At 42.9% G+C, this 14131-nt stretch overlaps 1 protein-coding gene across 2 annotated transcripts; it reads left to right on the top strand.

Annotated features, from left to right (window-relative positions):
* The first annotated feature begins 1681 nt into the window (after window positions 1–1681).
* On the top strand, window positions 1682–13587 carry ISL1 (ISL LIM homeobox 1). Of its 2 annotated transcripts, none has more exons than XM_072359858.1 (7): window positions 1682–1832; window positions 1984–2092; window positions 2918–3107; window positions 6174–6433; window positions 8244–8530; window positions 9956–10123; window positions 12647–13587. In XM_072359858.1, exons 2-7 carry the CDS (start codon window positions 2065–2067, stop codon window positions 12761–12763), a joined length of 1050 nt encoding a protein of 349 aa, XP_072215959.1. In that variant the 5' UTR covers window positions 1682–1832; window positions 1984–2064; the 3' UTR covers window positions 12764–13587. The 2 variants fall into 2 exon arrangements, with proteins under 2 accessions (XP_072215959.1, XP_072215960.1); XM_072359859.1 differs by having other exon boundaries at window positions 8247–8530.
* Window positions 13588–14131: the final 544 nt, after the last annotated feature.

The raw sequence follows: 14131 nt of genomic DNA on the forward strand, positions 1-14131 counted from the left end.
AGGACTCCGAGGAGCTCTGTTGTTTAGCAGCTGTCTCATCAGTAAATGCAAGTTTCAGAACTTTTTCTTGGCTGCTTCAGTTTAGCCAGATTTCCCTGCGGTGAAGCATTGCGCATGAATGTCTTTCCTTCACCCAAACTCTAGTCTCGTCGGCCACATTCGAAATCTAAAAAAAAAAAAAAAAAAAAAAAAAAAAAAAAAAAAAAAAGACGACTTTGAAATAAATATATTTTCCTGATGAGTAGTGATTGGAGGGCACTTATAGGCTACGTTGGTGAGGGCGGTGTAGCAACCCATATGGAACAGAACACAAAAATTGGTTCTAAATAAACTCAAGGGGGACGTTTAAGATGAGAGACGGTGGATTCAGAGAGTGCCCATTCTGCGGAGCGGGTGCAGCTCGGCACACAGACGAAAGCAAACGCAGCGGGCAGGCTGAACAGAGCCTGTCGTCTGCGAAACACACACAAAGAAATCCTTGCCCACAGGAAAGTTGCGTTTTGCCGGGCTGGGTAGGCGTTCAGATAACTCCTGCTGGAGTATGTAGCCCCGCGGGGGCCGGTGCCTCCAAGGCGTGCTGCTGGCGCCTCTACGCAGCCGGGGGCGCGGGTACCGCACCGCACCGCACCGCACCGCACCGCGCACAGCGCTAACCGAATCTCACACTGCCTCCAGGTGCCCCTCGCCGCGCAAGCGGCGGAGTTCCAATCTTATCCCTCTCTCTCTCTCTCTCTCTCTCTTTTTTTCTTTCTTTCTTTAAACAAGAATTTCAAGGGATTCTCCACAGTGAAAGGCAGAAGTTCTTCTCTATTCTGTGCGAATCTTCATTCCTGGTCAAGCTACGAAACCTTCAAAATACAGGATGAATTTCTATTTACAGATAAGGAAAAGAAAAGGGAGAAAAAAAAAAGAGTAAGAAAGAAAAGAAAGGGATCTAAAAGGGATTGGAAAACATAAATAGAACAAGGGAGTGTTGAGGGACAATTTAAGGTAAATATTTGTACCTCCTTCGATCTCGTGTTTAACAGAAATACATAAAGCTTTTATCCACGATTTTAAAAGAGAAGAAGGATGGGGGGAAACGTAAACAATCCCATCTCGTGGTGGGGCCGTGCCCGCCCCGGAGAGGCAGCGTCGCCTGCGGGAGCCCGAGCGGGGCTCCCTAATGGGAATGATAAACGCTCGGTAGGAAATAGCGGGATTAACACCACCTCCGCCCCCAGAATATATATATATATATATATACACGCGCGCGCGTTTATATGTGTGCATTGCACATACGTGTATAGAGACTGCGAATATGGCTCGGCAAGCCCGAGAGGGGGAAGGGGTGGAGGAGCCCGATCGGGGCCGGGAAGGAAAATGAAAGGTGTGACTGAAGATAAGCGGCAGGGATGGAGGAGAACGACAAGAAGAAAGTATAAGAGGAAATACAAATGAGGAGCGAGGAAAAGTTGCCTCCGAGAGCCCGAGCCGGGGCCGCCGCGCCGCCAGACCCTGAAATATGATAATCAGAACAGCTGCGCCGCGCCGCCCGCAGCCAATGGGCTCCGCGCGGGCGTGACGTCCCCGCGCATGACGTCAGGCCAATGGCGAGCGGGCTGAGTTGGAGCAGAGAAGTTTGAGTAAGAGATAAGGGCGAGGCGAGTGCCCGAGCCGCCAGCGCCCAGTCCAGCACCGCCGCGCCGCCGCACCGCACCGCACCGCGCCCCGCAGCACCGCGCGGCAGGACCCCGCGGCAGGACCCTGCTGCGCAGCTGGACCCCAGCGCCGCGTCTCGTCGCACCGCGCCCCCTTCTCGCTCCGCAGCCCTGACAGCGTCTCCCACGCTGGTGGTGTTTTGTTTTGCCTTATTTATTTATTTATTTATTTATTTTTCTTCCCCTCATTTCGAGTCTCTATTTTTTATTTATTATTATTATTTTTTGTTATTGTTGTTACTTCTACTTTTTTTATTATTTATTTTATTTATTTTATTTTTAGCGACAGCTCTCAAACCTACTTTGGGGTTTTAAAACGAAACCGTACACCATTTCACTGTGGACATTACACCCTCTTACAGATATGGGAGACATGGGAGACCCACCAAAAAGTAAGGCGGAATTTTTACCGTTGTTGGAATAAATGTGCTGTCTATTGTAATCGTCTCAGACAGGCGAGCTGCTAGAGAGCTCAACTTCATCTGAATGGTAGAGAAGGTGCCTTTGTTGCCATGCCTGCATGCTTGCTGTGTTTTAGCCTCATAGCCTTGTATGCTAATAGCCTAGGGTCCTGTTCTCTTTTAAAGTTTGGGGAGCAGGAGGGATTTAAATGGGCTCTCCTACCAGGTAGCTTTCGGTTCTCTTCGCGCTAGGCTGCGGTGGGGCTGTCTGACTATCCAGCACCCGTTCTGTCTGGGGGAATTAGAATTAGACTTGCAAAAGAGAGCAAGTGACAACTGAAATGATGCTTGTTCTTGCTGGCAGCCTCGACTCCCCTCTTCTATGGCAAAGGGCTGAATGGGAAGCGCACCAGCCACACGTTCGATGTTTCCAATCAGAGTCTCTTAAAAAAAATTAAATCTAACGAGTAGGTGCTCTCCTTGCGAGGATAGGAATCAGAACTAGAGTACAATGAAATTAAAACAAAACCACGAGGTAGTTTGGAGTTTTGATTTTATGCAGGGTTTTCGAAGTGGGGACCTTCACCCTTCACGTCTGCATTGTAACATATGTTCCACCTTCTTTCTAAACGAGGTGAGGTTTTGATGGCACGCTTCAATTACCATCCAAAAGTGTAATACTGTTTAAAAAAAAAAAAAAAAAAAAAAAAAAAGGCAACACTTCGAGTACGCCCTATAAGGGAACGACACTAAAAGTGTGTTTATCTCTGTAGGAGAGTAAACGGTTAGTCAATCATGTATTTATTTTCATTTCAGAAAAACGCCTGATTTCCCTATGTGTTGGTTGCGGCAATCAAATTCACGATCAGTATATTCTGAGGGTTTCTCCGGATTTGGAATGGCATGCGGCTTGTTTGAAGTGTGCAGAGTGTAATCAGTATTTGGACGAGACCTGTACGTGCTTTGTTAGGGATGGCAAAACCTACTGTAAAAGAGATTATATCAGGTACGCCATTTACATTGTTTAATTCATTGGTGAGATTTTTTTTGTTCCCTTAACTTTGTAAATCTGACACGCAGGGTGAGGAAAAACAGTGATAAACAAGGTGAAAATGCAATTGGTGTATTTTTAGCTGGCTCCCGCAAAGGCAGGCAGACAAGGGGAAAAGTTCGAGTAGTCAAGTTGTTTTTTTTTTTTTTTTATTCTACAAATTCAAATGCAAATCTCTGAACAAACAAGACCACACTCGGAAGCAGCTAGCGACTCTATCGGATCCTCCTGAGGACTTTAGCAATGTATTCTGTGATTGTAAGAAGGTGGGAAACCGTTGGTGATGGAGAATGTTTTCAGTAGGGTCGATGTTATGGGCTGGTAGCTTTTTAACACAACCTGAGAAACGCGTATCTGTGCTTTTGTAAAGGTATAATGGCATTCATAGGAAAACCGATTCAAGTATTTATGCCGTGAAAATAAATACAAGGGCAAAAATAAGATTAAACCTGGCCTATTTAAAATAATAATAATAATAAATTGAAATATATATATATATGTAGCCCAAAAGAGAAAACAAAAACAATGCTGAAGTTTCCTTCAGAGTGAAAGATATTTTTTTCTGAGGAGCTCAAAACCTAAACAGAAAGGTTTCTTTGCTAAAATAACTGACATTTAATCTTTTTAAATATTAACCCCTTTGGTGATATCTGACTGCCTTTCCTTTCTTATCTTATCTGTACTGATGAATTAGACAGAGCAGATCAAATTGCCCATCATCTGTTCACGAACAATTGGGTATATTTAGATAATGGAACCGCTTCCTTCCTCACATTAAAATCTGGTAACTGATAAAATGTGAGAGTTGCCAATCCTGACACTATAGAGAAACCAAAGCAGGAATTTCGAGTGTGTTTATTATTTGTGCTCCTGGGTCATGCTGATCTGTTTCAGTGTATTCTACCGGGTTTGAAAACCCAGAACTTTGAATGACACTGAGGTACGGACCTTATGGAAAGTTTTGAGAACAACTATTACCTACCCTCTCAAGATATCTCTTCTTGTTTCTCGTTAACTCCTGACTGAAATAAAATGACTCAGTCCAGGACACGATTTGTAATCAGATTGTTCGTACAAGCTGTGCCATGAGATTATTCTCCAAGTTTTACCAGGACGAAAAACAATTCAATTCATTATTAATAGTAATGATAATATTTATTATTTTTTACTTTGGAAACCTGTTAAATGTTGTCCTGTCGCTACTTTCAAATTAAAGGAAAACGTTTGGAGTTGAGAAACACCAGTTTACCTCCTGCAAGAACTAAGTCAGTGGGCTAAAATGAGCAAACTAACAAACAAAAAATTGCTACTCTTATTTTTTGGGGGAAATACTTTTCGTTTCCTAAAATTTTAAAAGTAAATTGCCCATTACGTGTAATTCGACTTTGAATTAGACCACGAGTCAATCTATAATTGCCAAGATGTGGGCAACCCCCCAAGCTTCTGTACTTACGAATGCTATGCATTTTGTGAACGCTTTGCTCTTTTGTAGTGTAGCAGTTTGGTTGTTGGGGTTTTGTTCTTATCAAAAAATTCCAATTCGGAAATTCATAGCTCTGAATATAAGCTGAGTACACATCTACAGACGTTGCAACTAAACACGTACCCATAAATTTACATCACAGGCTATTGCTAATGAAACGCACTAGTGAGGAAATGAGTGTGGATGAATTTTGGTCAGTTGTAGGAGCAGCTTTTACGTTTCCATGGGTTACATTCACATTTGTTTGTGTGCGGTTTGCGTGTCTTCATACGTTTGTGGGAAGATGCTAATTTTACTTAATGTCGAAGAGGCTGGCAAAAGAGTACTGGGTGGCAGCCGAGAGTCTGCACCTATAGACGCCGCGCTGGAACGTATTCTTTTGCCCATCTACTGATGGATGAACGGTGCTCCTCTCCTCCCCGCGAGGCGAGGAACAGCCACCTCCTCCAGCCTGTAACCCCAGAGACCCAGTAGCTGTTGCGGGGGCTGCGGCGCAAAGTTGCCCTTCCACTCGTGCGTGAAGGTTTGAGCGCAGGTTCAAGGTGGAAGAAAGCAGAGCAGGAGAAGGAGCCGTTTGTGAGACTGGCTACAGAGCCAGAACACAGATAACACCTTCTAGGAGGGGTCCTGCGGAAAAAGGTTGCACTGCTACACGTACGAGTGTGCATGTATACAAAAGGGGGAGTGAATATGCCTAGATCTGTTGTATGAAGTAAACCTGGTGAGAGAGGATAAGGGGAAGAACCTCTGTCGCTGGCAGAGCCGCGTCCCGGAGGCTGAGCTAGAGCGAGCGCGGCCACTCGTTGAGCGGCAGAAGTCGTTGAGTGGGTTCTTCGCAAAAGAGAAAGAAAGAGACAACAACAACAAAACCCACCAACCAACCAACCAAAAAAACAGTCAAACAAAAATATATATATATACACCATTCGGCAAGGCGGTCACGTTGGTGTGTGCGAAGCGGGTATGTCAGCTCAGACAGCCCCCACTGTTCTCCGGGTACGCGGGCGGGCGGTTCAGCTGCGGGCCAGGCGAGGTCAGGTCCCCGCGCCGTACCGGGGGGAGAGGGCAGGGACGCTCCCTCACCGCATGCAGCCCGGGCAGCGGGACAGAAGGAGGGGGCGGCACCCCCTCGGAAAGGAGAGGGGTTGAATTTTTGCTTCTCCTCTTCTTCCCACCCCCACCGCCCTTCCTTTCTCTCTTTCCCTCTCGCACCCCCTACTTATCTATCTCCGTGTTTGGCTCCCCGCCGCCGTTTACAACTGGGGGAACCGTGCATCAGCAGCAGCAGAATCCGTTTTTATTCCTTTTCCTTTGCTGGCTTCTCTATCTCAAAGCTTGTTTAACTTTTGTGCCGCTTGTGGAGCGGCTGCGAAAAGCTACGGGGCAGCACACGAGTGCGAGTGAAAAACTCTCTCTCTCTCTTTTTTTTTTTTCCCCTTCTCTTTTCCCCCATTCCCCTTGACAACCCTCCCTTCCCCCTCCTCGTGCTCACCCTCCTTCCCTCCCTTCTCCTTCTCTCTGGGCTGGGCCCTGCTCAGGTTATACGGCATCAAGTGCGCCAAGTGCAGCATCGGCTTCAGCAAGAATGACTTCGTGATGCGCGCCCGCGCCAAGGTGTACCACATCGAGTGTTTCCGCTGCGTGGCCTGCAGCCGCCAGCTCATCCCCGGCGATGAATTCGCGCTGCGGGAAGACGGCCTCTTCTGCCGGGCGGACCACGACGTGGTGGAGCGGGCCAGCCTGGGCGCCGGGGACCCCCTCAGCCCCCTGCACCCGGCCCGGCCGCTGCAGATGGCAGGTACCGCCCGCGCACGGCGCCCCGCGGGGAACCCGCGGTCCCGGCCTGCGCACTCGCGGAGTGCCTCTGGTCCGGCTGCCCGCACCTGCGCGGGGGGTGGCCCTCCTGCGGGAGCCCCCCTGGTCCACCGCAGGCTGGGAGCCTGATCTGAGCAGGAGCCGGGGCAGCCCGTGCAGGGAGCAGGTCTACAGCACGGCACAGACCCAGCTCCAGCCCATCCCGCGGAGCACGGGGAAAAGCTGCTTTAAGCACTGGTGGACGCGGGGGCCGAAAGGAGATAGACTTCCTAACTACAGGCGAGCGCTTAGGCTGTAATTTAAAACTGTCAACAAGCTAATCTCCAGTAATTGCCTTTTGAAGTGACTCTGCCGTCTTGAAAAGTTTTATGTGATTTGATGAGAATTTCATCTTTAAACTCAGCATTGTCGACCCACCTTACAACTTGCACCTCTAGTTCTCGACATGTGCACCAGACACTCAGGGACTCTTAGCTGAAGAAAAGGCACGTCTCTTTGAGGCAAAGGAGGCTGGATAAAACAAGGCTGGCTGGCGATGTTGCTTGTCAAGTAACTGTAACACCAAAGGTTATTTGCAAACACAGCTCTGTTTAAACGGGCTCGTTTCCCACTTTTTTCCCCACTATTTTTTTTTTTTTTTTTTTTTTTCCTCCAAGTGGCATATCAATATCAAGGGAGAAAAAGAATATGTGTTAGTGCCTATTGCAGGATGTAAGAGAAGTTGTAGGTACACTTGTGTCTGCAAGTAAAACACTGCTAACACCATATAATCTTTATTAGAATTTGATGATTTATCATTATAATCAGAGAAATTGAAAGCCGACTGTACAAAAGCAAGCATTTTGAATACTAGTAAGCCATGCTTATAGAAAAAAGTATTTATTTTTCCCTTGTCTGGGTCAAATTACGTATAGATAGCTATAGTTATCCAATACGCAAAAGAATAGCTGATTCACATAAGTGAAAAGTACTCTTGATGTGACTTTGTACACTGGTTTTCATTTCCCCAAGATGCTTGGATTGCTCCCCTTAAATTGGAGAAGCATTCATGGTTTTAAGAATTATTAATTTTAAGAATTATTCATTAAAAGTTTACACAAATTCACCAAATGCATCCTCTTTCTAAGACAGACCTCCCAGTGCGGGGCTCTCATGAGTCTTCCATCCACGGTCATGCTGTAGTGCATTTGGTTTGTTTTGCTTTGGATCTGGAAGCACTGAACAGACAGGAGCTATTGCACGTTATCAAGGCTTCTGAATAAGCTGAGCTAGATTCAGCACACAGGATGCAGACCCAAATCATGATAAATTTATTAATTTTCAGGCCAAAAACCTGTTTTAGTGATTTGTCAGAACATAAATATGTAAAACCCTCCTTCTCTTTTCCTAGTGCACACACACACACACACACATGCACCTTCGCAAGCTCACCCTTCCCTCATATAGATTCAAGCTTTAAGGGTGTGTTGTTTTGTTGTTTTTTCTTTTTTTTCTTTTTTTTTTTTTTTGGGGGGGGGGAGGGGGGGGGGGGAGGGGAAAAGGAAGGGAGGGTTTCAAATTAATTATCTGTGGAGTCGGAGATGTCAGTCCTGTCATTCCACCAGCGCATAAAGCAGAGGAGGCTGCAGGAGCTCGAGTAGAGCTAACTGCCTGAATGGCCTTTGAAAGAGGTTCATCACCCCCTTTCTTCCCACCCACTCCCTCCTGCCCCACTGGCTTAGATTCATAGCCTCCACAGACTCCCTGCTTCTTACTCATGGGGATCCTGTTCCTCCCTTCCCCTTCCCTTACAGCAGAACCTATCTCTGCCAGACAGCCAGCTCTGCGGCCTCATGTCCACAAGCAGCCTGAGAAGACCACCCGAGTCCGAACTGTCCTCAATGAAAAACAGCTTCACACCTTGAGGACCTGCTATGCTGCCAACCCCAGACCCGACGCCCTTATGAAAGAGCAACTGGTAGAAATGACTGGCCTCAGTCCGAGGGTCATCAGGGTTTGGTTTCAAAACAAGCGATGCAAGGACAAAAAAAGGAGCATTATGATGAAGCAACTTCAGCAGCAGCAACCCAATGACAAAACTGTAAGTGGCTTTAGCCTCTGACTGTGCACTGTCTTACATCCCAGCAAGAAATCTGTAGGCTAAGGCCAGCCTGGCCATCTCTGAGGCCAGTTGGGCCCTTTTGACTTTATGGGAGCTCTCTTAAAGCAAAATGGTTCCACCTAAATATTATCTGCTTGTTTTGCTGTCAGTGCAGTTAAAACAGCAGAGAGAAGCCGATATAGGCTTCTCAAGTGAACATGTCCTTTTGTGAGGCTAAGGATTTGCAGTAGATTAGATTAACTTCTCTGCAGTGTGAATTGTGACCTGCAGAGCTTATGGGATGTAAAAAGCCTTGTCTTGTGTAATATTTATACTGCAAATGCAAAGGACTCCTTGAGGGAAAATAACGTACTCACCCTCCTCAGAGGTTTTACACAGGACTAAAGGGGAAATTTGATGTATTTTTTTTATAGCTTTATATACTTAATGTATCTTTGTTTGCCAGTACATTTCCTGTAGAAAAAGACAAATGCAAAGTTTTTGGAACTACCGTCATATTTCCAGGTCTTTTAATATATATATAGTTCTTGTATAGAAATAGAGTTCTTGTATGTGGGTATATGCATGTGCACTGCAAACAAGTGGAAAGAGCTGAATTGAATAGCAAACTGTCTGTCTCCATTTTAAGAATTTTTCTTTTATTTTTTTTCTTTTTTTTCTTTTTCTTTTCCCTCTGTTCCTACTGCTGTTAGTCCACTTGAAGAAGAGTCTGTTATTCTCCCTCTGTATATTGACTGACCTGAGTATAAGTATTAATTCATAAGGCTGCCTAGTTAAGTGGAATTTAAGGAGTTTCATTTTACCATGTTGGAATGCAATAAAACATGATGTTATTAACTCGCCTGAACAATCTATTCGTTGAGGTTTGGAGTTATTTTGTACAGTGTCTGCACCACAGGACATAAAGGGAGGGCTGCGGTTTCCTCTTTTACCATTATTTTTAATCTTTTTGTTTTGTTTTATTTTTGAAAGAACATGGTACTACCTACCTCTCTTCAGGTTTATGGTTCAGGGGATATACTAACCAGTTAAGGTCATGGAGAACAAAACCAGCCTGGATGCAGAGTAGAAAGAAAGCATGATTAACTGTTTCTAGTGCCGATGCACTGGCAGCCAAGACACTGAGTGCTTGTGTTTGAGAAGGCTTGGGGAAGCGGGGGAGGAGGACTATGCCTTGAGAGGAATACGAGGATTAAAGGAAAAGAAAGTAAACTTCCACTGTGATAAATGCAGCAGGTAGAAATAGACTGACCTAAAGCAGAATGAAGTAAGACATTCACAGCAGATTAACAAAGCAAATACAAGTGACTGTATAGATAAGATAGAAAGCAGTTTATTGACTCAGTGCTTATATACAATAAAGTTAACCAAGCTCATTAACATCTTTTGCTGGGCTATTTACAGAATATCCAAGGGATGACAGGAACTCCGATGGTGGCTGCTAGTCCAGAGAGACATGACGGTGGTTTACAGGCGAACCCGGTGGAGGTGCAGAGTTACCAGCCGCCCTGGAAAGTACTGAGTGACTTCGCATTGCAGAGTGACATAGATCAACCTGCTTTTCAGCAACTAGTAAGTGTCTGTTCTCAGCCCCAGCAGTGGGGGATTCGCTGAACATTCTCAGCAGGAGGGCTGCTGCTGCAGCCCTGATCCCAGAGATGAACAGTTCAGGCCAGCAGTGTTTCTCTGAGATTACGAGGTGGGCATTTTGGCACTCTGTAAATGTGGCAATTTTAAGTGATTTTGCTGAGATTAGTACAAAAAGTACTGCAGTGTAAAGATCTTGTCCAAATGAGTGCACACTGGATAAGGCCCAGCCTAGGTCTGAGGCTGATTTGGCTTGGACGTCACTGAAAACTGAAAGCATGTCTAACCAGAGAACTAAACTGTACCCTTGTGCCATTGAAGGGACATTATGAAAACAGTTTTCAAATTTTACTCCCCACAATCCCTTCCCTCATTTTGGCCAATTCTGAGTTCATAATATAGGTTTAAAATATACGGCTGCAACCTAAGATGGAGTCCTTGCTTTGTTCCACAAACACTATTTAATTAAAGCATCAGCTCCTTCCTTTAAGCATGCAAGTTTAGATGTGACTTTTTATTTCTCTATTCACATATTCACATACAATTAAACATGCCTATGGTATGCACTATATGTTGTACTTTGCAAATGAAATAGTCGAAACGTATTCACTTGCAGAATTCAAACAATATAATGAAAAACCTTAAGCCAAAAGAAAACAGACATTTTAGAATAAATTTCTGTTCTTAACTCACTTCCTTATGCCTACGTCATTTGGCAGCTCAAATGGGACCATATCAACTGCAATACTTAGGCCCAAGAAGGTGAATTAAGGACAGAAGTTCAACCTTAACTCAATTTCCTGGCCTAAGTGTGTTAAAACCAGATCTTTAAAATAATAAGGTACGTTGCGTATGCTTCTTCAGTGATTCAAAACAATACTTAAAGATGAAATATTATTATATGGATCCTTTTTTCATCTGTTGGGAATCTTTTTCATCATGAGCAATGGAGGGCAACAGTTTGTAGCCCTAAGAACAGATGTTTGTGGAAATTTTCTGTTTAGCATCATACTGTTGTGGAAGATCTCTTTATTTATTTATTTATTTTATTTTTCCACCCAGTGTCAGGCTGTATTCTGTATGCCCTCCTGGCACAACGTGCTTACTCAGGAACTGCAGCACTGCAGTGAATCTGTTTGCATCATCTTACTTCAAATAACCACTGGTTTTCCTGATTTAATTAAGCTGTCAAACAGAAAAATTAATCTCTTTTGGTTGCCTTAAAGAACTGGAAGTGTTAAAAACCTTTCATACAGTGAGTTTTTGTAAGAAATAGGTCTTAAAAAAAAATTAAAAAAAAAAAAAAAAAAAAAAAAAAGCAAAGATGGATAGCCCTAGTACATACACGTATGAGGATAGATACACTGTTAGATAGGCAGATGGATATTGATGCATGAAGTGCATGATGTCTGATACTGAATAGAATTAAAATAAAAGATAGTGGATGGAACACATCGACCACTCAAGGCAAGTCTGTAATCTGGAAAGGGCCTTGATCGCAGGATCAGCCAGCTAAATAGGTGCCAAAGAAATGCGTTTGGATTAGCAAAGCTCCGCCCTTTACTTCAGGCCTTTTCCCAACACTGCCCCTAAACCAACAGGAGCTGCGGGGCACATTAGGATGGAGAAGTGTGACCTTTTTTATCAAGAGGACTCTTGTTAAAAAGAGATACCACCACTCCCAATCGAGAATGAAGGAGAATGGCTTATTTCAAATGCCTTCTGCTCTTGGCTGCTTCTTTCAGGTTTATTTTAGTATGTGCACAAGGAGGGAAAAGAGTAACCTTACAGTTTCGTGTCAAAAAGCACATGCACTCTTAAATAATTGACTAGAACATCCTGTTGGGATTGACATTCTTGCAAGACATGGAAGAAGGCCTGGCAAATAAGGTTGTTTGTTTGTTTACTTGTGGATTTTATTTTTCAGTGTTCTTAAACTTTCCTTTTTAAAAACTTTTCCCCTGATGATTTGGCTCTCGGCCTGAAGAATAGTCTTATGAAGTCAGTGGGGAAAATAAATAAATCCACAAAGAGCGAGACAGTCTCCTGTGGAGATGTATCAGGCTATTGAGATGCATACCTGTTCTCTTTTTCTTGCCTTTTTATTTGCATTTGTCAGCTACTTTTGTTTGATTGTTACAATTGTAAAAATATATATATTATTTTTCTTATTTCTTCTCCTTTTTTTCCTTCTTTTCTTTCCTTTCCTTTTTTCTTTTTCTTTCTTTTCTTTTTTCTTTTTTTCTTTTTTTCTTTTTCTTTTTCTTTTACTTTTCTCTTTCTCTTTCTCTTTTTCTTTTTCTTTTTCTCTCTCTCTCTCTTTCTTTCCTTCTTTCTTTCTTTCTTTCTTTCTTTCTTTCTTTCTTTCTTTCTTTCTTTCTTTCTTTCTTTCTTTCTTTCTTTCTTTCTTTCTTTCTTTCTTTCTTTCTTTCTTTCTTTCTTTCTTTCTTTCTTTCTTTTCTTTCTCTCTCTCTCTCTCTATTTTTTTTTTTTTTTTTTTTTTGGCAGGTTAATTTTTCAGAAGGAGGACCTGGTTCCAATTCTACCGGAAGTGAAGTGGCATCAATGTCCTCTCAGCTCCCAGACACGCCCAACAGCATGGTAGCCAGTCCTATTGAGGCATGAGGAAAATTCATCCAGAATTCTGATGTTGTTGTTTCTGCCCTTACCCTCAGCCCTGTTGGAGAGAGTGGGAAAGTGATCATGTTTGGACTCCGAAATTTAGGTGGGAAAAGTATTTAACAGCCCTGTAATGAACCTGGTAAGGAACCGCTCCATGAAACAAACGGAGTCATGTTTGAAAAGAGAAGGTAATATGGTAGCAACACTGTGAAGACAATCATGGGATCTTACTAGAATAAATGCTAAAACAAACAAAAAACCACCACGCTACTCAATGATCTTGAGGAGGATCGAAAAGACATTTTCAAAATATAGGGGATATGTACTCATGAATCTTTAAAAAAAAAAAAAAATATTTACATTTGACTGCACATCTTAGAGAGAAACCAAGATAGAGGGACTTTCTCCTAACCCGAATGGTGCTGTTTCTATATTGGTCATTGCCTTGCCAAAAGGAGCTCCGGTAGGTTTTCCATCATCAAGAAAGAGACGATTTAGCCCCGCGCTGTTGAAAGATTCATTGCAGGAAGGTGGAGCTGCATTGGTTTGCAATGTTGTTTTTAGTTGACTCTTAACAAGGGGTTGTTTCCTGGGTCTCTTATAGCATGTACTGTAGCGGGGTTTTGGTTTGTGTTTGGTTGAGATCCACCCTCTATCAAGTCTGAAGTAATTAAGAAATAGGTTTTTGAATTACTCTTTAAAAACCATTTATAAAAGCATTGCAACAAGGTATACCTCTATTTTGCCACAAAGCGTCTCGGGATTGTGTTTGAAATGTGTCTGTCCAAGAACCTTCCCCTCCCCCAAAGATGTGTATAGTCATCGGTTAGAACGACTGTTTTCTCTCTCTTTCTTTCTCTCTCTCTCTCTGTCTCTCTCTTTCTCTCAATAAAGAGGAAAAAAAAAAAAAAAAAAAAAAAAAAAAGGAAAAAGAAAAAGGAAAAAAACACCACCCTTTTTGTTTGCTCTTGCATTGCAAAATTATAAAGTAATTTATTATTTATTATTGGAAGACTTGCCACTTTTCATGTCATTTGACTCTATTTTTTTTTGTTTGTTTGCTGAAGTAAAAAAAAGAAAAAAAAGAAAAAAGGAAAAAAAAAAAAAAAAAAAAGAAAAGATTGTACCGTGGTCTTTGAATTATATGTCTTATTCTATGTGGTTTTTGTCTTTTTTTCCTTAAATATTATGTGAAATAAAAGCGCCATATGTAGAATTATTATATCTTCAGGACTATTTCACTAAATAAGCGTTTGGAATAGAGAAAATAATAATAGTAATAATAATAATAATAATAATAATAAATAATGAACAAAGTTCCCTCTTCTAAATATTTACAAATTAGCAGCTAAAATACCTGACATAAAATAT

Source organism: Excalfactoria chinensis, chromosome Z (assembly GCF_039878825.1).
Source record: "Excalfactoria chinensis isolate bCotChi1 chromosome Z, bCotChi1.hap2, whole genome shotgun sequence".
NCBI lineage: Eukaryota > Metazoa > Chordata > Aves > Galliformes > Phasianidae > Excalfactoria > Excalfactoria chinensis.

Excerpts from the sequence above, each read along its gene's own strand:
- ISL1 (XM_072359858.1), top strand. The coding sequence starts at position 2,065 with ATGGGAGACATGGGAGACCCACCAAAAA. Across the intron at positions 2,093-2,917 it reads CATGGGAGACCCACCAAAAA|AAAAACGCCTGATTTCCCTA; the intron begins GTAAGGCGGAAT and ends TTTTCATTTCAG. Across the intron at positions 8,531-9,955 it reads AGCAACCCAATGACAAAACT|AATATCCAAGGGATGACAGG; the intron begins GTAAGTGGCTTT and ends GGCTATTTACAG.